Consider the following 25,907-nt stretch of genomic DNA (forward strand, 5'->3'; position numbering starts at 1 on the left):
GAGGGCTTTCTCTAGTTGCGGCAAGTGGGGGCCACTCTTCATCGCGGTGCGCGGGCCTCTCACTATCGCGGCCTCTCTTGCTGCGGAGCACAGGCTCCAGACGCGCAGGCTCAGTAGTTGTGGCTCACAGGCCCAGATGCTCCGCAGCATGTGGGATCTTCCCAGACCAGGGCTCGAACCCGTGTCCCATGCATTGGCAGGCAGATTCTCAACCACTGCGCCACTAGGGAAGCCCGGAAGGCGGATTCTTAACCACTGGACCCCCAGGGAAGTCCCGTGACCTCTTATTATTAATCATGTGTATTACATCTTGGATTGAGAGGCTCACTATACTCGGCCACTAATGAATAGACACATTTTAAAGCCAGTGAGTAGTATTCAAGTTTCTTGTGATTTTTTCCCGTCCATCTATTTTCAGAAAGCTGCTTTGGAGGTAGGGATGGTGATGCTATGCTGGGAGAAAAGTGAGAACCAACCTCTCAAAACTTTTCAGGAAATATTACTATTTATCCAGTCTGATCAAGTAACAATGTATAGTTCCTTTGGTTATTAGAGAAATGACATTGAAAGCACATATAAATTGTTAAATAATTATGATAAATAAAATAAAGTAGTTTCTTGCTTAGCACCTGACAAAATTTGTGCATGAAGAGGTTTATACAGAGAGGTAATTTGTTCTGATGAACCACAGTAAAAAGCTTTGAAGTATAGAGCAAAACAAAACATTGCTCCTGGCTTCTAAAGAGGGAGAAAGTCATGAGGAGGGTCATAGTATTCATTTACTACGTGAGTATTCATTCAACTTGTTCCTTCGTTCACCCACTCATTCATCCAATGAAATATTTAGTCCCAACTGTGTGTCAAGTGTGGTTCTAAGTCCTCAGAATTCAATGACTGAGACTGTCCCAGATCTCAAGGAGCTCATTCAGAAGCAAAATGAATAGGCAGTGGGAAGAGGGCCCAGCATGTGCCTTAGCGAAAACATCTTCCGCCATAAAGTCCAAGATTGATTCAATATAGTGCACCGTGACTATCTGTAGAAAGCTATTTTAATACAGGATAAACACAGGCTTTTGAAGCCTGGAGTATCTAAAAGGGTATAGAGCCAATCAAAAAAGGAAGATCCCCTTCTGCTTGACCTTATTTTCCATCCAGTGGCTTCTCACACCTTTGTGGTTTTTAAATTTAGAGTCCATGTCCTCAGCCGAAACCCCAGTTTAAACTGGCAGAGGAGAGCCAACCAGCAGATCTTAGCTCCTAAACGGTTACTGAAGTGGAAATAGTGGGAACTCAAGGTGGTAATGAGAAAGCCAAATGGGCAGCAAAATAATATCTGTAGCAGAGAAGGTAGGGTAAAGGAGATGATACAACTAGAAGTGGACTGAATTGAATGTCTTGGTCTCTTCCAAGCAAGCAGGTCCTATGTCCCTGAATTAGATAATTCCAGCTTCTAAGGATTTAAAGATATTGAATAACAAGACCCTTCATCTTGCTACTCATTTCTACCTCATCATGTTAGTTTTCTAGGGATTTTGATGTAAGATTAGAGAACAAAGTTGAGTAGCTGGTGTGCTGATCAGGGTCCCAGAAGGAGGCAGACAACACACCCAAATTAAGATAATTTGAGGGGAATTTAATAAACAGGCTAATTACAAAGATGTGGCTGGGGTATAGGGAACCAAGGGATAGTGAAGCTACCTGGAGCTGGAACAGTGGGGCTGTTATGACTTGTAGGTTTGAAGGGATGAGGGAGCAGAGGTGTTATCAGAAACCAGAAGGAGAGAGAGTCATACAGAGTAGGCACCCTTGAGGGGACCTTCTAGCCAAGGATCCAACCAAACCAAAGTGGTCTTATAGGGAAGGACTCAGGGTAACAAATACCTTGGCCTCATTCTCTTCCCTTTCTCCTGTTTCCTGCTAGCGCTTCCCATTGCTGAACCCAAGCAGAAGCCAGAAAGTGTGGCAATCTAGTGATATTGTTCATGTTACATACAGTCTCCATGGAGAAGAGCTCAGAGAAGAGAAGGAAGAGTAGATCTGAAGAGGCCGTTGAAAGCTACAACAGCTTATATTTGTAAACTTTATTTACACAGTGTTTTCTATGCACAGCAGCTGGACTAGCAAGTTTAAAACCTATAAATCCATGATCCACAAAGGTCAACACCAGAATGGTGTCATAGGCAGAAAAGCACAGTCCATGCAATCAACAATCATTTCGAAACGACTAGTCTTTTACTTGGTTTTCTCGAACACCCTGAAGGGATAAGCAGACCAAGAATGTTTCTTAAAAATCTGTGTTTCAGTCATAGTTTCTTCTATGTTTCCTATGCCTCTCTCCTCAACACCTGCCCTTTCTCCTCCTGAAATCTCCTCCAGCAATTCATTCTACATTTAACCTTTGTCCACCCCTCTTTCTCCACACTTGCCTCCTGTTCTACTATGAAACCCCCAAATCCTTTGATCTTCTAAGGTAGGGAGGACCCTTGTTAGAGGGTGAAAGAGAGAAAAGTCTGCAAGAGTGACACACTGGGTAGGGTTCCAGTGGGCAGGGGAGAGGAAAGCTTCAATATAGTCAAAGATTTTTATCCCATTTTACAAACGTAGGAGGTGCCTGGAGAGGCTGAGTGGTCAAGATCTGGTGAATTGTGCCAAAGAATTTTCTGGGCTAAAGGGCCTAAATTCAGTCTTAATATTGAGGATTCCACCTGTCTGATGACTCTGAGATAAGATGATAAATGAGACTGTCTTTTCAGAAGACCCACTGAAATCAATGCCATTTAGGGAAAAGCATGTGATCATTTAAATGATTAACCTTAGGATTTATTCACACACGAGACTGAAGTTCAATAATGCCTGAAGCAGGAGTCAGCTCTCTCTCCTTCTGGCTCCAGAGATGGAGTCAACAAGCCTCGGAAAGCAAGTGGCTGTCAAAATCCTTATTGTGAACATAGATTCCATGAGGATAAAATCCCAGGGCAAGGCAAAATCAATGATAGTCTGGTCATGATCTCTAATAACTGCCATAACGGATTTGTTTTTTTTGAAAATAATTCCAACAGTGATGGGTATACGTGCTGGGATCTGTATTTACCCCTCCAGTTCAACTAATGTTTACCAAAAAACCCCAAAAATCAAAAAATTAGCATACTAGAAAATGTGACTTCAGAAAAAATATCTGCCCCTGTTGAGAGCCTACCATATGGTAGTCACTGTGATGCCTTTTCTAGTTCAGATCAGCTGGCTTATGTAGTGTGTATACAAATATTCCCATTTTACACACATAGAGATGTTATACCACTGCCCACACCTGCACACCTAGTAAATGGCAGAATTAAGATTTAGAACCATGTGGTCAGTTTAAGATCTACATTATTTCTATCTTGTGGGTGTTTTGCTGCTAGAAGCATAATCTGTGTTCGTCAATTAGATCAGTCTCAACATTGGGAGATTAGAAACAAATCAAACTTCTTTAAAACCAGAGTCAGATATTAGAAAAAGGTGTTCCTTTTGCATTCTGTTATGATCATTCATGCTCACATCTTTCTTTTTCCTTGTGTTTTCCAGTGAATTCGAGTGTATTTTACTTAAGCGAATGGAGTAGGCTTTGGGATCAGATAAAATGCTTCTGGAACTTACTAGGCCAATAGTGAAATATCAGACTGTTTCCTCATATTTAAAAGAGAGATAACTTTTCACATTTTATATAAGGATTAGAAATAATAGATGTAAAGAATCTGGCACCATTTGGATAGCTTAAAAATGGTAGCTATTATTCTGGCTTATGAATTAATTCTGGTAAAGGGACTCAAGGCTGCTGTCTGCTTATTTGCCTTGGAGTCCTAAGTTGATGTGTGAGTTTTGCCGAGCAGTAATCTTTATGGAAGCTGCAAAGAACAAAGAGCTTTATTTTGATATCTTAGGAATCGCAATTTGGGAGACGCAGATTTGGGTAACACTGAGAGTGTTCTGGGGAAGAGAAAGTGTCAGGGGCTTATAGAGGCAAAACCCACAAGATCGTTAAAGTTGTCTGGCAAGAATTATGATTGACTCTGATGTAAGAAAGAAAACGTTTGTCCTTTAAGGGATAGGTTTTCACGAGTTACTTAGGGTAAGGGTCCAATAAGTATCTTGAGTTTCTGAAACATTAGGCAGATGTTCTGGATGCCTGGTCTTAATTCCATCTGGTCAGATTCCATCCAGGCTGAGATGTGCATAAGTCACACTTCCTCAATGACTTCCCAGGTCTATTTTAGAGAGCTTTCTTAGCAATACCAACTCCATTTTGATTTTCCTTTCACAGCATGGAAGTATACTGACTCCTAAAAGAGGGTGTTAAGTATGCCAACTCCAGCTGTGCCTGTGCTCTAGGCCTATACATACACCTCATCTAATGTCACTGCAAGGCTCAAAGATGATATATATTTTTAGAGTTCTAAAATAAAAATGCTGTTGCATTGAACAGCTTATTAACTTTGCATTTATCTGTGGACTTGGAAGCTGAACAGCAAATTAAAAGAAAGATTTTCATTGAAAGACAGTGATCAAAGAAATAGAATGATCCATAGATCTAATGTGTGTTGTCATACTTATCAAATAGGATTAAACCATTAGGGGGCTTTTATTTCAAAGACTTGAGGGCTTCCAGTCTTGTTAATAATATAAAATACAAAATAGATACCTAATATGAGTCGTAATATGGTGTCTAGCACAAAATTACATGCAATAGATTTTTAAATTACCAAATTGTTATATAAGTAGTAATATTTCATATATAGGCACACAAACACATATATACCAGCACAAAACTGATGTCAGCAGACTCTTCAGAATATTTAGTGATAGAGATTACAATTCCAATATGGTTTAGTGGCCCACACCCAAGTCAATTCCCAGTCCATCATTTGAGTATTGCTATCTCATCTTCTCTTTCTGCTCAGTATTGCCTTAGCTGAAAATTAAGTGGGTTCCTATCAATGAATCATAGTTTTCAATAGAACATAGAATAATTGGAAGCATTAACTTAAGCTGACTGATTTAAGGATATTATATTTTGACTTCTAGGAATAAAAGCATTCCAAAAGAGCCTAGAAGTGCTGAAGAAGAAAAAGTAGGAAAAATTTGAAACTTGAAAAGGCAAATACCTATAGGCTATTCATTCTCCAAATTAATCACACCAGAACTCAGAGCTAGAAGCCTGAGAGAAAGGAAACGGACCACCTAAATCCTTCCCTGGATTTGTTTTCAAGATTAAAACTAAATCAAAGATAAATAATACAAGATGGAGTAAGTGAACTGAGAAGTTTTAGAAGGTCAAGTAGGCGAAATTCAAAGAAAGATTATTTCAAACATTTTACAATGAATTTTCTCTGTTTATTCCTAGTTCTGCTTCTTTTAGAGTGAACACAGTAAAACATTTGTAGTCTTCTACTCTTCTAAGGGCAAATATTACTCAAATCGTACCTCTACCTGAGAGAGTGTAAAATGTACATTTTATGTTCTGTACCAGTTTTACCCTGGATTCAAGACACAATACTTTGATTCATAATAGCGTCTATTCTCATCTGTCAGCAATGGTGTTGATCATATGGTGCACGGTAAGACAGACACAAGATTTCCAAATGTCATAAGGTATTTTAGAGGCATGAATTTTATGAAATAAAAAAGTCACGTTAGAATCCTGTTGCTCAGCAAGTTGAACCTAGCTGTGCTCAGAGTTTCTGACAACAGGAAACTTCATTCATTGCTCTACAGTGAATACACATGACACTTAGTAGGAGCAGAGCCTATTACCCAAAATACCAGGCAGACAGATCTCTCTGCAAATGCTCTAGAAGTATATACATAGACATTTGGGGATGGACATGTATGCAAATTCACTTGCTCTTTAAGCTTAAACTTTCCCATTCCTTGTTCAAAGCTATGAATTTGTAGCATGAATGAGAATGCCAATAGACTAAGAGACAATCATAGTTATTTGTGTTATCATAGAGATAAGAGAGAGGAAACTAATACAGGTGGCATTGTAGAGGAGTGCAGAATGAATAGTCTTTTCAATAAATGGTGCTGGGAGAAATTAATACCAACTTGGGAAAAAGAGAAATTTGACCCTATTTCAAATTGTACACAAAAATCAGTTTTATGTATATAGTAGTAATAGATCTAAATATGAAAAGCAAACAATAAGTCTCCTAGAAGATAACATAAGACCAAATCTTCATTATATATGGGTAGGAATACATTTTTTAAACAGTACACACACAAAAAAATACTAACCATAAAGGAGATGATTGATTAAACTTTACTACAAAAAATTAAGATCTTTGGCTTCTCAAAGACACTATTAAGTGAGCAAGAAAGCAGCCACAAATTGGGTAAAGATTACTGGCAACATGTATAAGTAACAAAGCACTGCTATCCAGAACATTTAATTAGCATATAACATTGTATTAGTTTAAGGTGTACAACGTAATGAGTTGACATGTGTATATATTGTGAAGTGATTACCACATCCATCACTTTACATAGTTATGAATTGTTTTTTTCTTGTGATGAAGACTTTTGAGATCTACTTTCTCAGCAACTGTCCAATGTATACTACAGTATTGTTAACTATAGTCACCATACTGTACATTACATCCCCAGAACTTATTTATCTTAAAACCAGAAGTTGGTACCTTTTGATCAACTTAAGAACATTTTAAGAACTCCTGCAGATATGACAATATCAAATGTGGATGAGGACGTGAAGGCATGGGGGCTCCCATACACTTTTCTGGGGGGGGATGTTGTAAATTGGAAAAATTGCAACAGTCACTTTGGAAGACACTTTGGAAGAGCTATGGTTGAAGATACACATGCCTTGAGACCAACAGTTCCACATCTAGAAATGTGTGGTTATGTATAGCAAAATACATCTACAAGATTATTCCTAGGAATGTTGTTTATAAAGTTCATCAACAGTTAAATGGAAAAATAGATTGTGGTATAATCATAGGACAAAATACTATAAAGCAATGAAACTGAAAGAACTACAGCTACATGCAGTTACAAGGGAATGTTGAGCAAAAGAATCTAGAGACAAAAGGAGACATAATATATGCTTTCACTTACATGAAGCTCAAAAACAGGCAAAGCTAAACTATTGCTCAGGGATTTGTGCTTAGGTAGTAAAATCATACTTTGAAAAGGAAGCAAATAATTAGTTAAGTATCAAGTTATGGTTAACCTTTAAGGGGGAGGAAAAGAAGGAACAGTGAATAGGAGGGATTATGCATGGGCTTCCGAATGACATGTAATATGCTATTTCTTCACCAGATTATTTGGGTGCTTCCTTTGTGATAAATCAAAGCCTTTGTTGTGCATTTTTTGGTGTAGGTGTTTTATTTCACAAAAAAAAGTTAACCAAAAAACAAAACAAACCTGGCATGTGTGGGAGACAGAAATTCTGATTTCGTTTTTTTTTTTTTTTTCTGGTTTTTATTCTTCAATTTGTTAATATGGTGTATCACATTGATTGATTTGCGTATATTGAAGAATCCTTGCATCCCTGGGATAAATCTCACTTGATCATGGTGTATGACCCTTTAAATGTGTTGTTGGATTCTGTTTGCTAGTATTTTGTTGAGGATTTTTGCATCTATATTCATCAGTGATATTGGTCTGTAATTTCCTTTTTTCGTAGTATCTTTGTCTGGTTTTGGTATCAGGGTGATGGTGGCCTGATAGAATGAGACGGGGAGTGTTCCTTCCTCTGCAATTTTTTGGAAGAGTTTGAGAAGGATGGGTGTTAGCTCTTCTCTAAATGTTTGATAAATTCACCTGTGAAGCCATCTGGTCCTGCAGTTTTGTTTGTTGGAAGATTTTTAATCACCATTTTAATTTCATTCCTTGTGATTTGTCTGTTCATATTTTCTATTTCTTCCTGGTTCAGTCTTGGAAGGTTATACCTTTCTAAGAATTTGTCCATTTCTTCCAGGTTGTCCATTTTATTGGCATAGAGTTGCTTGTAGTAGTCCCTTGGGATGCTTTGTATTTCTGTGGTGTCTGTTGTAACTTCTCCTTTTTCATTTATAATTTTATAGATTTGAGTCCTCTCCCTCTTTTTCTTGATGAGTCTGGCTAATGGTTTATCAATTTTGTTTACCTTCTCAAAGAACCAGCCTTTAGTTTTATTGATCTTTGCTATTGTTTTCATTGTTTCTATTTCATTTATTTCTGCTCTGATCTTTATGATTTCTTTCCTTCTACTAACTTTGGGTTTTGTTTGTTCTTCTTTCTCTCGTTCCTTTAGGTGTAAGGTTAGATTGTTTATTTGAGATTTTTCTTGTTTCTTGAGGTAGGCTTTTATTGCTATAAACTTCCCTCTTAGAACTGCTTTTGCTGCATCCCATAGGTTTTGGATCATCGTGTTTTCCTTGTCATTTGTCTCTAGGTGTTTTTTGATTTCCTCTTTGATTTCTTCAGTGATCTCTTGGTTATTTAGTAACATATTGTTTAGCTTCCATGTGTTTGTGTTTTTTACGTTTTTTTCCCTGTAATTGACTTCTAATCTCATAGCATTGTGGTCAGAAAAGATGCTTGATATAATTTCAGTTTTCTTAAATTTACTGAGGCGTGATTTGTGACCCAAGATGTGATCTATCCTGGAGAATGTTCCATGAGCCCTTGAGAAGAAAGTGTAATCTAGTGTTTTTGGATGGAATTTCCTATAAATATCAATTAAATCTATCTGGTCTATTGTGTCATTTAAAGCTTGTGTTCCCTTATTAATTTTCTGTTTGGATGATCTGTCCATTGGTGTAAGTGAGGTGTTAAAGTCCCCCACTATTATTGTGTTACTGTCGACTTCCTCTTTTATAGCTGTTAGCAGCTGCCTTATGTATTGAGGTGCTCCTATGTTGGGTGCATATATATTTATAATTGTTGTATCTTCTTCTTGGATTGATCCCTTGATCATTATGTAGTGTCCTTCCTTGTCTCTTGTAACATCCTTTATTTTAAAGTCTATTTTATCTGATATGAGTATTGGTACTCCAGCTTTCTTTTGATTTCCATTTGCATGGAATATCTTTTTCCATCCCCTCACTTTCAGTCTGTATGTGTCCGTAGGTCTGAAGTGTGTCGCTTGTAGACAGCATATATATGGGTCTTGGTTTTGTATCCATTCAGCAAGCCTGTGTCTTTTGGTTTGAGCATTTAATCCATTCACATTTAAGGTAATTATCGATATGTATGTTCCTATTACCATTTTCTTAATTGTTTTGGGTTTGTTTTTGTAGGTCCTTTTCTTCTCTTGTGTTTCCCACTTAGAGAAGTTCCTTTAGGATTTGTTGTAGAGCTGGTTTGGTGGTGCTGAATTCTCTTAGCTTTTGCTTGTCTGTAAAGCTTTTGATTTTTCCTTCGAATCTTAATGAGATCCTTGCCAGGTAGAGTAATCTTGGTTGTAGGTTCTTCCCTTTCATTACTTTAAATATATCATGCCACTCCCTTCTGGCTTGTAGAGTTTCTGCTGAGAAATCAGCTGTTAACCTTATGGGAATTCCCTTGTATGTTATTTGTCGTTTTTCCCTTGTTGCTTTCAATAATTTTTCTTTGTCTTTAATTTTTGTCAATTTGACTACTATGTGTCTTGGTGTGTTTCTCCTTGAGTTTATCCTGCTGGGGACTCTCTGAGCTTCCTGGACTTGGGTGGCTATTTCCTTTCACTGTAAGGGAAGTTTTTGACCATAATCTCTTCAAATATTTTCTCGGGTCCTTCCTCTCTCTAATCTCCTTCTGGGACCCCTATAATGCAAATGTTGTTGCATTTAATGTTGTCCCAGAGGCCTCTTAGGCTGTCTTCATTTCTTTCCATTCTTTTTTCTTTATTCTGTTCTGCGGCAGTGAATTCCATCATTCTGTCTTCCAGGTCAGTTATCCGTTCTTCTGCCTCAGTTATTCTGCTATTGATTCCTTCTACTGTGTTTTTCATTTTAGTTATTGTATTGTTCATCTTTGTTTGTTTGTTCTTTAATTCTTCTAGGTGTTTGTTCTTTAATTCTTCTAGCTCTTTGTTAAACATTTCTTGCATCTTCTCAATCTTTGCCTCCATTCTTTTTCCGAGGTCCTGGATCATCTTCACTATCATTATTCTGAATTCTTTTTCTGGAAGGTTGCCTATCTCCACTTCATTTAGTTGTTTTTCTGGGGTTCTATCTTGTTCCTTCATCTGGTACATAGCTCCCTGCCTTTTCATCTTGCCTATCTTTCTGTGAATGTGGTTTTTGTTCCACAGGCTGCAAGATTGTAGTTCTTCTTGCTTCTGCTCTCTGCCCTCTGGTGTGATTTCATTTTTAATATGCTTCAGTTACTGGGATTAGGTCAGGGAGTATAACTTACTGTTACTGCTTCAGTGTTTCCATTGATTTCTTTTAATTATCACCATGCAAAGTATGGTTACAGAGAGAAAAAATGTTGGGGGCTTTCTAATCAATTTCACCAGTGTGTTTCCTGACAGAATAAAATGACAATTTGAAAATACAATTTGATGCTAAGAAAAAGGCATGTGGTGCTGTGCTCCAAATAAATCACAGTTTTCAGTGGAACCATCAAAATAATATCATGGTTGTGAAAAACTTACCACTTATTTGGTAGAAGTGACTTTGCACAGTTTTTGCTTATATCTTCTCATCTCATCCACTCAGTGATCAGAGACTCACTGTGCAGTTGGAGGTAGTCTTAACATTCCTCTTTGCTGTGCCCACACAAGTCACAGAGTTTGCAAGATTGCTAGTCCAGTTAATGGAGGCTATATCATTGAGAAGTACTTATCTCACTAGCAGCATTGACATTTATTTCAGAGTTCTAATTAGCACTCATGAATTACTGGACTCTCTTTTCCTGTATATCTCAACTAAAAGTCAAATACTCAAACTAATGCACCTGGGAGAAAGAAAATGTAGTATACGTATAACTTATTCTTTTGATTTCACTGTATTTCCTAAGTTGTTTCTTTTTCCAATTTAAATGGAGAACTTCTGGCTTTATTTAGGCCATTTGCACATGAGGATTTGCTTAGCCTCTTTCAGTAATATAACAGAAATAACTACAAAAATGTAAAACCTCTTTTATTTTTTCCTGGTGACATATGCTTTTATTCCCATCACTTTTACTTTGAAGCAATCCATAGCTTTCCAATTTCACATACCTTCCTATGTCCGGAGCATATTATCATATTCTTTTAAAAGAGGTAACTGGAGAAAATTATTAAAGCTAAATTTTCTCTTCATAGAGCTCATTATTACATTTTGGAAAATGTAGTAAATGTCAACACTCAATGATTGAAACTACCAAAATAAATTAGGAAGTATCTACTATTAACACAAAGACGTTTGAGTCTTCAGTAGTTAAATTGGGTTGTTTCTTATTCTGACCCAAGTAGAACATGTCTGCAGAAAAATTAGAAAGCTCAGAACAAAAACACAAAGGTATTAGCCAGGGATACCACTTTTTTGGTGTAACTTCTTCTAAATTCTTTGCTATATATGAAAGTGGGTATGTTTACTTGTATGTATACATTTACTTGTGTGCATAAACCCACATACATTTATTTTGTTTAAAGGAATAACAATTTATTATTTAACAATAAATGCAATTATTTATTAATTATCTAAATACTGCCTACTCCCAATAGCCGTTTCAGGTGATCAGCCACAGAGCAGAACACTCAAAGGACTGAAGGGCAAGTAGAAAGGGCAAAGGCCCACTGTATAATTACTATGAAACTCTCCAATCACACATCGGGCTATATTGGTGAATAACACACCATGATTTTCTAGGTAAATCTCCAGAATTGAATCATCTCCTTGAAAGAAATTATTTTAATTTGGGGATGTAAAATAGGAAAGCCAGTAAAAGCCCTACTGACATGAGCAGTAAGAAGACATAATTTTAAACACGAACTGAAGGAAGTTTGTGTGAATACAAATGCAAAGCCTGCAGAGCAACTTTCTTAGGTCAGCAAGAGAGCATTGCAAAGCTGCTGTGATAACACCGAGAATCACTGGACATTGTTTGTATGGCAATGTTACGATACGTCACATTTGCATAATGTTTGATTGTAACCATTTTGAACATTTGATCTTTATGCTGTCTGTGCCATATGTAGCAATGAAGATACTTAAGTTAGGGAGTCTCATGGTCAGGGAAATTTTGCTGAGTGGAAGAGAAAAAAAATCTTTCCTCTACCTTAGTAGGTTCTTCTGGCTGGTCTAAGAATTAAATTGACAGTTTAAAAGGAGAGAGTAAAATCTAATTACGTATATGCAGGGAATCTGAACATGAGAGATTCCAAAGACAGTAAGACAAAATGAGGTCTCTATTGTCATTGTAGACTGGGGTCTGGGACTTCAAAGGGAAGGAAGGTAATTCACAGGAAGATGAATTAAGAGCAAATGTTTGGTAAACAAATGTTTGCTGTGCCATGCAGAGACAATGGGACCCAGAGAGGAATTTTAACAGATTTTGCTAGGTTCCTCCCTGTCTACCACGCCTACTTCATATTATACTATAGATATCTCTGGTGATAGTTCTCTTTCCTGGAATAGGCCCTCTATCTAAATTCTTTTAGACAGTTAAGTGGGAGGTGAAAAGAAAAACTTCCTTCGTCTTCTGTATCTTTCTCATGCCAAAGAGACACATTTGGGGGTGGCAAATTTTGCTTCCCTACAGCTGCTACAGGCCCATAGGTACTTCCTCAGATGCCCAAAATCTCTGGTTGATATATGCAGTAAATTCATCCAGCAAATTTACTACTTTAACCATTATTAGGAACACATTATTTGCTAGATGACTTACCACTGATTGTAAGAAACCACAGTAAATTTTCAATTAGATATTTTTGCTAAATACTGTGTGTGTGTGTGTAAGTGTGTATATAATGTGATATACAGAGAAAAAAGTGGCTCTGAGGACTGAGAGGCAGAAAGGATAAAAAGGAGAAAGAACCAAAACATGTAACTTTAGGAGTCAGAAGGTATTTTTGATTGCCTTCACTTGTAATAAAGAAAGACATTCTGATCCTGAATTTGGTTCACCTCAATCAATTCCAGCAATTTTTTTTGTTGTATCCGGTCTACAAAGACAGGACAGCTGTAATCTTTCATATTTCTCCTCTTTCAGGAAGGGTGCTATGTGGGGAACATTTTATGAAAAAAGAATCAATATTTAGAGGGCACCTTCACTTTAGAAAGGTGGGGATGATCCTAAATCAAATGTATCTGACATGCAATTCTTTTTCTCCTGGGACGTATGAAGGTTGCAAATGAAATACATTTCCCCCCCTTGGAATAAATAACCTTTACTTGTGGGAAAACTGTACAAGGTGAAAACAGAATATGTGTAGCTTTATGATATGTTACAGTTTTACAGCTGGTGTGAAAATTTTCATTTGGCATGTTTGGTCCAATTCAGCATCAAAATTCAATCATCATCCACATGCAGACAATACAAGCATAAATACATGTGTTGCTTACTTATGGAGTCTAAATTTAAAATGTGAAAACACAGAAGGTTTGGTTTGATTATTTTCTGAGGCAAAAAAATCTATTTTTAAAAGTCTTTCCTGAAGGTCATGGCCTGTTCTTGAGCTGATTTAAACTCATGGGAAATGATTTTTTCCCCTCTGAAACCATCCCCTTCCCATTTTCCCTCACCTTAGGGAATGCTTCTCTCTTCTCTTCCATTGATTTGCATACTCATTCACCAGCTCCATGTCCCGCACCAGCCTTTTCTTGATTGAAAGAGAGGTTGAGTGACAGGTGTGTCTCGGGCTCCCCGGCTTCTGATCCCGCCTTATAGGTGGGGCTTGTCAACTTCCTGACACACGCTCTTTGTTCCCTGAACACTTTTCTTTCAAGCTCTTTATTTCTGAAATCATTTTATTTGGGATTTTTCTCTTGCTCTCTTTTGATATTTTGATTTTTGTATAACTTAGTGATTGCATAATTATGTTAATTTTTACAGAGTTGTAGGTTGGCCATTCTCTCCTATACTTTTAATTACATTTTTAGTTATAAAATAATACAAATTTATGGCTTTTTTAAAAAGTTAAATGGTACCAAAGTACATAAAGTAAAATGTAAAATTTCACACATTTATTCCAAAATCTCATTGATCAGAGGTAGCTGTAGTAAGTTTTATATATATCTATATATAATATATGCATATAATACATATAAATATATATTTTTATATTTGTATGAAAGTAAACACACTTCTTTTATTACTTTTTAAACAATGCTCAACCTGCTTTCCATTATGGAGACCAACTAAAATGAACGCTGTCAGGCAAGGAAGCTGGGACTCAAACTTCTTTTTTTACTTTTTAAAATTTGGAAACCTATCTTCTATTAGTGGACAAACATTTATGGGTATGAATAAATGAAATATAAACTCCTAGAAGTGGATTTCAGTGTCAAAGTGTATTGACATGGAAAAGTTTGGAAGATATTGCCAGATGGCTTCCTAAAGCTTATCCTAATATATACTCTATCAAAAGTTTATAAAAGGGATGCTTTTCCATTTCCCAACAAGTAAGAGGGGTACTAACAACCTTTGTAAACATGTGAAAATAGCATATTATGGTTTTAGTTTGAATTTGATTTATTTTTAGTGACATTAAATATCTTTCCACATACTTTGACCATATGTATTTTTTTCCTGTAACATACATTCTTATATCCTTTGTTCATTTCTATTTTCTTTTTGGTCATGCCTTTGTCCTAATTGTTGCCACTTTTCATTAAACTGTAATTTAAAACTCTGTACATGTTGCTATTCTCAGGATCAATTTTTTAAAAATTTCATATGTGTAAATTTTCCTTTATAATTTCTGGGGTTTATATCATACCTAAAAGGCCTTCCCCCACTTTAAAATTATAAACACATTTCGTTGTTGATCTTTGGGTCTCCAATGCTGGCCTCCCTCCTTTCCTCCCTACCCCTTCCCTCCCTTCTTCCTTTCCTCCTTCTCTCACTTCTTTTATTTCCTTCTAACATTTGAATATTTGCCTCATCTAGAATTTATTTTGGCATAAGAAGTAACGCAAGGACTCATGCTTTTCCTTAAACAACTGACCAGTTGTCCTACACAATTTACTAAATTATCCATCTTTTCTCCATTCCTTTAAAATGCCACAATATCAAGATGTTTAAACAAATAATTTTTGTTTTTTAAAAATTTACCATGTTAACTTTTTTTTTTTTTAAGAATTTCACTTTATTTATTTAATTTTGGCTGTGTTGGGTCTTCGTTTCTGTGTGAGGGCTTTCTCTGGTTGCAGCAAGTGGGGGCCACTCTTCATCGCGGTGCGCGGGCCCCTCATTATCGCGGCCTCTCTTGTTGCGGAGCACAGGCTCCAGACGCGCGGGCTCAGTAGTTGTGGCTCATGGACCTAGTTGCTCTGCGGCATGTGGGATCTTCCCAGACCAGGGCTCGAACCCGTGTCCCATGCATTGGCAGGCAGATTCTCAACCACTGCGCCACCAGGGAAGCCCCTACACAAATAATTTGACCTGAACTTTTAAAAATGGGTTTTTGTCTTAGTTTGCTCAGGTTGCCATCACAAAATATCACAGACTGGGTGACTTAAACAACAGAAATGTATTTCTCATGGTTCTTGAGGTTGGAAGCACCAGACCAGAGTGCCAGCGTGGCAGGGTGCTGCTGAGAGCTCTCCTCCTGGCCTGCTGGCAGCCACCATCGGGCTGTGTCCTCACATGGCAGAGGAAGAGAGCTTGAGCTCTGGCTTCTTCCTCTTCTTATAAAGACAGTCTCATCATGGGGGCACCATCCTCATGACATCATCGAAACCTAATTACCTCCTTAAGGCCCCATCTCCAAGTACCATCACATTGAGGGTTAGGGCTTCAACATGTGAATTTTGGGGAGACAAAAACATTCAGTCCATAACAGTTTTCAAGAAGCATTAAATAAAAGATATCAGACTCTGTTCAAGAACAATAAAAGGCCTTATTTTATTCCTTCAATTCTATTTAGCACATATTGTATTCCAGTCAATATGCTCCAAAAATGAATGGGGCCATATCTCTCTGACAAACAGCTCATAATCTTTGTGGCAACTGCGGTAAACCAACAATGACAACACAATGAGTTAACAACTTACAACAGAGCTGTGCATTCATTCACACATCAGCTGGACAGGTGCCTGTGGAGAGGCCCATGTGGAACTTTGTCCCATGAAGACCCGCCCCAGGGCAGTGAGCCTTGACTGAGCCTTGGGCAAAGTGTAGGGTGACTTTTCCAGGGTACCCAGCAAAATGACATGAACAGATTCACAATACTTCTAACTATCAAATAAATGTCGCATGTAAATACTCCAGGAGGTAGGAAAGAATGTGATAAAATCTAGCATTATTGTGAGTTTACAAACTCTTCTGGAGCAAAGATTTTCATTAGATGTGAATTAAAAAAATAAAGCTTGAGGGACATTTGAGTTTCCTCTTGGGAACTTATTATCACTCCTTTTCAAAGGTTTCCTCATTAAAAAAAACTTCTAGGAATAGGCAATGAATAATTAAGGAATAACAAATTTCTGTTCCATAGGATATGATAGGGACCAATTCTGCCTGAGAAAGTAGTAAGCCATATAAATATTGTATCTGGGTCAACAAACGCCGGTTCAAAACTATTTGTGCTATTTGCTGTTTACTCTGATTACCTTGGATAATAGTCACTAGGCAGCAGACCGGTTTGCTCCGTTGTACATGGTATGGTGGCTGTAAGTTAAGTTGTTATAGAACATGTCAAGGCCTGCTCTCCATTATGGAGATCAACTAAAATGAACGCTGTCAGGCAAGGAAGCTGGGAATCAAGTGAGAGCAGAGCATGTGGGTGAGAGCACTTTGCATTTTCCAATGCTTTATACAAGTATATCGGCAACGTTACTCGTTTACTTTGATTAAACTAATTTATGGCAGATTAAAGGGAAATTTTATATACATATACATACATACATATATACATATACATATATATAGTTGACCCTTGAACAATATGAGTTTGAACCACACAGGCCCACTTATAGCAATTTTTTTTTCAAAAAATAAGTACTATGTGATCTGTGGTTGGTTGAATCCCTGGATGTGCAACAGAGGATATAGGCCAACTGTAGTTATATGTGGATTTTCAACTGCATGGATAATTGGGGTCCCTAACCCCTGAAATTGTTCAAGGGTTAACTGTATATACCATGTATTCTTTTAAATGAATGTGTGTCTCACCTATCTCTGCAAATATCTGGTGAAAATAACCTACTGATGTCCTGGAAACCATCTTCTTCTGCTGTAATATGTGTGAAGCTGATAACCAGGGAAATCCTGGCAGAACACTAGGTGGCTTTTTTTTTTTAACTTTTCATTGAAGAATAAGCTTAAAAAGTGCACCAATCAAGTATATAGGTTGATGAATTTAACAAACTGAATACATCTTTATAATTAGTGCCCAGCATAAAAATAAAAGTCAATCCTAAGGTGACAGGTTTGTTTGTTTTTTTTAACTTTTTTTTTTTTTTTTAAGATTTCTTTATTTTATTGATTGATTGCTATGTTGGGTCTTCGTTTCTGCGCGAGGGCTTTCTCTAGTTGCGGCAAGCGGGGGCCACTCTTCATTGCGGTGCGCGGGCCTCTCACTTTCGCGGCCTCTCTTGTTGTGGAACACAGGCTCCAGACGCGCAGGCTCAGTAGTTGTGGCTCATGGGACTAGTTGCTCCACGGCATGTGGGATCCTCCCAGACCAGGGCTCGAACCCGTGTCCCCTGCCTTAGCAGGCAGATTCTCAACCACTGCGCCACCAGGGAAGCCCAAGGTGACAGTTTTAATAGTACAACAGGCTTGAGGGTAAGGTTAGGGTGGGCATATTTGATCATAAGGCATAGGAAGTACAGAAAGGATGAAATTAAGGATTCTGCCATAAGGAGATTCTTCCCATCTTTCCTGCTTCAAGACAGAGATGCTCACAATATTCTTAAGGAAACACAAAGAGCCAGAGGAAGTGTTTCAGTGTTCTTAGAAAGACATATTTGCAGAATCGGAAGGTGCCTCATTTTGAGCACTTGTGTGGACACTACTCAGCAGACACCTACAACTGATGAGTATGTCTGATGAAGACCACAATCTGAGCATTTTGAAGCAGACTGGGAACACTTTGCATTTAATATTACATTAAATCACAACTCAGGACATATCCGGTCCAGTATGAATACTGGCTCATGTGTGTGGACCGTAGATGCAGATCAGGGATGCAGCAGGAGGAGAAGAGCAAAGAAAGAGATGAGGATCTACTTAATAAAAACATCATCATCCTTGCTTTGTCATCTGTAGTTTGTGTACATATTTTTGTGTGTTGTATTTACTGACACTGGTCATATTATAATGTGAGTTCTATGTTTTTCAAATGGTCATTTTGTGTTGCTTTTTAAAGTCCTCAGTTAAAAACACTACTTCTGGTATTGCTTGTGAGTGGTGTTGAGCCAGATAGCCCTATCCAACAGACAACTGCAGTAAAGAGTGGTTTAAAAAATGTGGATAAATGTCAGTAAAATAAGCACTGTGCAAGTAATTAAAAAGTTTGTTCTTGTTTGGACATGTGGGTTTTTTTTAATATAACAAAGTTTCATGCCAGCCTTATTAGACTAAATCTACTTTTATTTTTTTGTCTCAGTACAACAATATGTTCTTTAGTATATCAAACAAAGACATCAGGTATAAGAGCTATGCTGATAGAAGGCATGAAACTTCTGTATCAGAGAGAACATTGGGTCAGGCAAACATTTAATCCATGAAGGAAAATGTATTCCTTGTGTATTTAAAATCTCTTGCTCATGTTACCAAACTAAACTTGGGTCTGCTTACCCACCCTACATGCAACGAAGCCAATCTACTGACACCAGATTGTGGTGGAGGAAAGTAAGGCGTTTATTACAGGGCCAAGTAAGGAGAGTGGTCAGCTAATGCTCAAGTGACCCAAACTCCCTGATGGACTTGGGGGAAGGGTTTTTAAAGACAGTGTGAGGGAGAGGGTGGCAGGGTGTCTGATCAGCTCATGGACATTCTGCTTGGTCCATGGTGAGGGTGGTATTTTGGGAATCTCAATGATCAGTTTTCTGGCTCCAACCAGTCTGGGGTCTATGTGCTGGTGGTCAGCATGCAGTTAACTTCTTCCACCTGGTGGGAGTTTTAATGTCTGAAAAACAAGTCAAGGATATGGCTCAGGATATTATCTATAGCCCCTGAGGAGGAACTAAAGGTCCTTGACTTTGTTTTACGGCTAAACTACTGTTATTTTTTCTTGCTTGACTGTTTTTCTTTGTTTTTTCATTCTTTCACTTCTCTGATTAAATTTGCTCTTTGGAACTCGAGGAAGACCTAGGAGGCTAAGGTTTTTTACTAACAAGAGGTGGGAGACACGGAAAGGGTATTGTCTGTCACCAGGAAGGCCCTGCAGGGTCCTGTTCGGTTTCATGCATACAAAACAAGAAATACACATACGATTTAACCAAAACAATATTAAGTTAAAAATGCTATTCCATGATTTTTTTTTAATTCCATGATTTTTTTTTAATTCCATGATTTTTAACATATTAAGCTATTCAAAATAAGCTTTTGTTTGGTTATCAGTGTTTGGTTATATTAAGAATTTATTACTATCATTTATGAACATAATTACACGTTAGAGATAGAGACTTTTACTATATGTTAGAGTAGAAGCCTTAATTATCTATACTAAGAAGACATGGTTAAATTATATGTTAAAGCAATAATTACAGTACTAAGGGATCTAGTACCCAATGTTCTTTAGAATTTTAATTTATAATGTTAATTAAAACAACAGTATATTATAAGACATTTCTATAAAAAGTATCCTCTTGAATAACAAGGATTTTTATAATGAGTTGATTGGGGCCAAAGGAATACATTTAAAATTGCAATATTAATAAAGACACTGCACATTTATAAATCGAGTACAATTTACAAAATACCTATTTGATTTATTGAAGTAAAGTCAAATGTTTATAAATTTGTACAGTTGGCTGAGACATTAGGGGGAACAAATGCCTATGAGTGTCAGACTCAAAACCATCCATTTCCGCCTAAAACTTCAGCTTCATTTGGGCATTGCTAAACTTGACCCTGGTTTCATTTCCATTTCCCTCTTTGCTCTTCTTTTTCTCCCTTTCTTCCTTCCTTCCTTTCTTCCTTCCTTCCTTCCTTTCTTTCTTTCTTTCTTTCTTTCTTTCTTTCTTTCTTTCTTTCTTTCTTCCTTCCTTCCTTCCTTCCTTCCTTCCTTTCTATCTTTTCTTTATTTCTTCCTCTTTCTTTCTTTGAGGGGGAGGGGGCAATTATTATATATAAGTATTTTCAGCATCCTTTGGTTCCAGGGAAAGATTATTCATACATCTGTCTCTTAGTATCTCAATCTCACAGACCAGGGATGTATGAACATCCGTGTATGAACAAGATTTTAGTCCACTCACAACTTGAGTGAGAGAGGCCTCAAAACCAAGTCTCCCAAGTTCCAGATTGCAGAAGGTCAACTGAGGGGTTTCTGGCTATTTCAGTTTCTCAGAAAACACAAATAAAAGGAAATTTCTCAGCAGACCACTCTTGTTTAAGATGATAATCAATTCTCTTTGCCTTTAGGTATATATGTGATGAAATCTAGGTTAACCTCAATGTGTGATCCAGGGAGCTTCCACATGACAGGAAGATTTCCTTTGATTAAAGTATGTTAAAAAGGTAACAGAAGAATCTTCTTTAAACCATTTTTAAAAGACTCCTTTTATTCAGATTGACTAAGAGTTTTCACATAGATGATAGTTGAGGATACAAGCTAGAACAAAATTAGGAATACTACCAAATCTGAGACAATAGTCAAATAAGGCATTGCAGTTAAATCTTGATCATTATGGGCTATCATCCATCAGAGCTGGATTCATATTTCATGTTCTCCTCAGAGCCTGTCAGCTCGATTGAAATCAATCCCTCCAACACTATTAGTCTTAGAGCAGGCTGCTTTCCTTCCGCACATTTTTACAATCTGCATTATATTAACACCTTATTTTATTCATCTCTGAATCCCCTAGTACCTGAATGGGCAGGAGAGGCAGAGTTGTCAATGTGAGCCCAGCAAGTCAGGGTTGCTGAAGGGGGTAGTAACCCTGCACGCCCTGGGTGCTGACACACAGGTGGTAGACCAGCCCCACAGGAAGAAACCTGGGAAAGGTTTTCCAGAGGCATTTGACTTTCGTTAAACCCCTTCACAGGAGTCTTGCTAATTTAAAGCAGTGTACATTATATTTTCTCGTGGAAATATTTTCTCAGTAATACTTTTTGACTTTAGTCCAAGTAAGAGTAATTAAAATGTATGCATGTCTGGCCTTGTTAATCAGTTTTGAGACAATCTTGAGACAGTTTATTATACGATTGAACTTGAAGCAAGATCACAGAAGTCGTATACTTATTGATCAACTGCAGTATGTCAGTATAGCTTTTAATTGCTCCCCCGGTCATGATTGCCAGGAAGAAAACTTCATGGATATTCTCAACACCCTCCTCCTGCCTCACAGGAAGCCTTAGTGGAATCTTGAAATTGCAGTGAGCGATGGAGTTACCAAGGAACGTAAGGTCAGTTCTTTTCATTTTTTATCTGCCACATATACCTTTTAATGATTACTCATTAATGATTACTCATAATCATTAATGATTACTTACAAAGTGTCCACCAAGTCTGAAAACAGGGGTGAATACACAATAAGTAGGTTATTGATATTATATTATATTGCAATACATGATGAGATAATAGATCTGTACTTCCAGACTTTAAGGTCACCCTCTACTATGGTTAATTCTTCATGCGTAATAAACATATACTGCTCCAACTGTTCTTAAATTCAACTATAGTTTTTTAAGACATGTATTTATTTTCTGCCATTACTTTTGCAAATGTCACAGATGTAATAGTGCTTTTTCAAGTTAAAGTGAGCATTTAAGATGCAATATTAAAATAAGGTTTAAATTAATTTTTCCCAAATACTAAAGTAATGCATGCATATTAACTTAAAAAATATAAGAATGTTGTACAAAGGCAGGGAAAAGTCTCCCATAATGCAGCCCTGAGTAGTAACCATCATTTGTGTTTAGGTATATCTTCAGTATTTTTCTATGCATACATTTTTACATATTTGAGATTTTACTTTATATAAAGTTTTATATATTTTTAGTGGATAATATGTCAAATATTTTCCCCTTATATTGATAATTAAAGTACTTTGCAAGTACTTTCTAAAGCTTGCATATGTGTGCATTATATATTATACTTTGTGTTTTACAATCAATTGAAATATTTCTCTATTATTGAATATTTAGGGTGTTTCAAATATTCCACTCATATAAATTACAAAGCAATGAAGATATTTCTATGTAAAATTTTCCAGTTAAAAGCATATGCATATTTTTAAGGCTCTTAGTAAAAAATACTGAAGAATTTTCCAGGAAGATTGTACTAGTTAATAATTATATGGATACTAATGTTAATAATAATATATATATTTTAAAATTTGTTAATTTGTTAAGTAAAAAATAATGTCTTGTTAGTTTAATTTGGTAAGTTGAACACATTTTTCTTAAATGTTTTTGCTACTTATATTTTCTCACCTTTGAATTGTTTGTTCATGTCTTTTTGCATAATGGTATTTGGAGAGTCATTTATCAGTTTAAATTAAGAAGGCAATGTTTTGTGATATCTTTTGTAAATATTTACCTAGTTTTCATTTGTTTCTTAATTTTGTCAATGATACCTTTTAGATACGTTTATTTTAACTTTTCTTTAAAGCCAAATCTATTGATATTTTCCTTTGTGATACCTTCCTATGCTTTCAAGTTTAGAGTTCTTCCAATCCAGAGATCAGATAAATTTTCACCTCTCTTTCTAAATTAAATTAAATTAAAAATTTACATATAACTGTTTGACCTCCTATGACTTAATTTGGGATGTAGTTTTTACATTAAAGTATATAGTAATTAAAGTATATAGCTGATTTACAATATCATATTAGTTTCAGTTATACAATATAGTAATTCAATGTTTTTGTAGATTATTCTCCATTTAAAGTTATTATAAAATATTGGCTAATTCCTATACATTTGTATCTTATTTATTTTATACATAATGGTTTAAATGGTTGATCCACTGACTTTACTATATATTTGCCTTTACCGGTGAGATTTTTTCCTCCATATATTTTCCTTATTTCTTTTTATGGCCTTTTCTTTTTTGCTTAAAGAAGACTCTTTGACATTTCTTGTAAGGCTGGTTAAGTGGTGAGTTTTTGCTTGTCTGGGAAACACTTTTATCTCTCTTTCAATTCTGGATGATGACCTTGCTGGGTAGAGTATCCTTGGTCGTGGGTTTCTTCCTTTCAGCACTTTAAATATATATCATGACTCTCTCCCTTCTGGCCTGCAAAATTTCTGCTGAAAAAATCAGCTGACGGCTTTACGGAAATTGCTTCCTTAGCCCCATGGTCTAGAGCTGCAGCCTGCGGTGGGCTGGGGGATGCACTTGGGCTGTCCTGGAAGACTGGCCAGAGCACCCGGTACTCTGCGATATGCTGCCTCTGTGCTGGACTGGGAGCGAGCAGTCTGTGTGCACACCCTTTAAGAGCGGGGTCTCAGTTTTCTGTGGCCCTCTGCTAAGCCGCACTGGTTTTCAAAACCAGCCAAGGGGCTTGCGTCCAGGGCTGGGGTGTCCAATGTGGGGCTTGAGCTCCTCACTCCTTAGGAGGGATCCCTAAGCTTGTGAGATAGCCCTCCTCCTCCAGGTGGCCCGCTGGGGGTGTGGATCCCGAGTAGATTGCTTCTCTTCCCCTCCTGCCAGTCTTTGTGTGTTTATTTCTTTATATCTTTGATTGTAGAAGAGCCATTCTGCTAGTCTTCAGGTTGTTCTCAGAAAGAGTTGTTCTATATGTAGTTGTAGTTTTGGTGTATTTGTGGGAGGAGGTGAGGTCAGGGTCTTCCTACTCTGCCATCTCGAAATGTCTGTAATGCTAAATTTCTGGTACTGCTTGATAATTCTAATCAAACGTTCGAATTAATCTAGCCAAACTGATATTTTCTATTTTAAACTTAAAGGATAAAATTATGTCCATACTCACAACAGGTTTTTGGAAGTGCAGTGAGCTTTGAAGAACAATAATTGCAAGAATATTTATAAGGTGCTCTGCTTGAGTCTTTTTTCTTAGCTTGTTTTGCAGTCATTACACTTGATTTTAGAGTGAAACACTCTACTTATTGTTGGGCAGGCTGAACTAACTCAGAGGTTGGTCAGTGGTCATTGTGTTTGCTGACTTGGACTGAAGCTTAATTTTCTGAAGAAGCCACTGTCACTGGTATAAAATGGCATTCTAGTGACATTTTCTCCTCAGAACTTAGAGCTGCTGCCTGTCTTCTGAAATTTAACCTGAGACCCAGAGGGCCAGTGCTACAACAGAGGTTAAGAATAATGAATCATCCAGGGTGCCAATATCTGTTTCAAGTTCAAAATTGATTCACTGTTATTTAAAAGGGACTTCTAGCTTTCCACAAATAAATAATTCGTGTCTCACTGCTTTAGAGACTAGGAAAAAATGTTTTTCTTTTTCTGCCTTGTTCTTCAGTGTATGGTGGTGAAATTCTGAAAATTATTTTAAATTTTGTGGGAAGGACATCAACTAGTTTGCGTTCTAAGTCATTTGCCCCTGGAAATTGAAATCAGTTTAACAGGAATTTCATAAATCTAGGCACATTTAAATGAGCATCGCTAAAGATAACGCTTTTATGTGACGACATTTATGACTCTATGACTCAGACCAAGAGGTGTTTCTTTTGTTGGTAAGACTAAGTCTCCACCTTAGATGCGGCAAGGCCAAGATTACAGAAGGACAACCGTACAGGTGGGACAAGAGTGGGAATCATCCCAGGCAGGTAATAGCAGTGCCATTTTGTGGTGAATTTCTGCCACATCTTATTTCCCAAGTGGTAATCATAGCCCGCTAATGAACAAAATAAACCCCAGGCATGGAAAGATTCCACGTATTTGGGAAAAAATGTGAAATGTGCATTAATTACCCAGTCACTTTTAAATAGTTAGCTATGAGGTGTCATGCAGACAAAATGCTTTTTCTATTTGTTTTCTGGTGGCTATTATCTGAACGTGGCAAGAAAATTAATATTTTTATTAATGCTGATGTTGATTGACATCAGCATTGATGTCAATGTTGATTGACAGTTTCTCTTTTATATATATATATATATATATATATGTATATATTATCTGTGAAAAGCTCAAACTGCTGAGTACCCCAAAGAATGAGTTCTTTTTATAACCTTCAGTGCTCCCCTATCACTCACTCCACTTTTTTCTGACTTAATATCTTAAGAATATTCCTAAAAAGTCCAGTTTATGAATAAACAACAAAAAAACTGCTGAAGTGCCTAAATAATTAGTAACTTTGCTATTTACATTCAATTGCTTGGAAATATAATTTATTAATACTAGGAGAACTTGCTCTGAATTGTTCTAAGCAAAGAGTTTTAACACTAGCAGCTGCAAACTGATTAAGCTTCAGGATCTAGAACTCACCTGAAGATGTGTTGTGTATGCATGTTTTTTCACATTGTATTTTTTCCCTCTTGCTGTTCTGTATATAGTACCGTGCAGAGATGCTAAATCCCTTAAGGGCCTTCCAAAGAAGTTTCCATTATTCTTTCCGCAGTCAGGGATCTACTCCCAGCTGAGTTCTAGCTTATTCCACCAGCAGGAAAAAGTTTTTTCGTCTTCTTATTCTAGCTGTTGGCTCATCAATCTTGTCTCA

The 25,907-nt window shown here is 37.0% G+C and overlaps 1 protein-coding gene across 16 annotated transcripts in view; it reads left to right on the forward strand.

Moving 5' to 3' along the window:
- Window positions 1–25,907, forward strand: part of LOC309635346 (uncharacterized protein) — a 249,456-nt gene that overhangs the window by 17,269 nt on the left and 206,280 nt on the right. For 6 of the 16 annotated variants that reach the window (XR_014248787.1, XR_014248788.1, XR_014248789.1 and 3 more), the window contains exon 1: window positions 20,336–21,681. Coding sequence is in view for 6 of the 16 variants with exons in the window: in XM_082406401.1 (XP_082262527.1) it covers window positions 21,659–21,681; window positions 24,948–25,017 (93 nt within the window). In the remaining 10 variants the exon portion in view is untranslated. Of the gene's footprint in view, window positions 1–9,173; window positions 16,892–20,335; window positions 21,682–24,947; window positions 25,018–25,907 lie in introns of those variants that run through there. The other 10 variants (XM_082406400.1, XM_082406405.1, XM_082406403.1 and 7 more) reach the window with 6 other exon arrangements.

This window comes from Balaenoptera borealis (assembly GCF_965194805.1).
Source record: "Balaenoptera borealis genome assembly, chromosome: 9".
Lineage (NCBI taxonomy): Eukaryota > Metazoa > Chordata > Mammalia > Artiodactyla > Balaenopteridae > Balaenoptera > Balaenoptera borealis.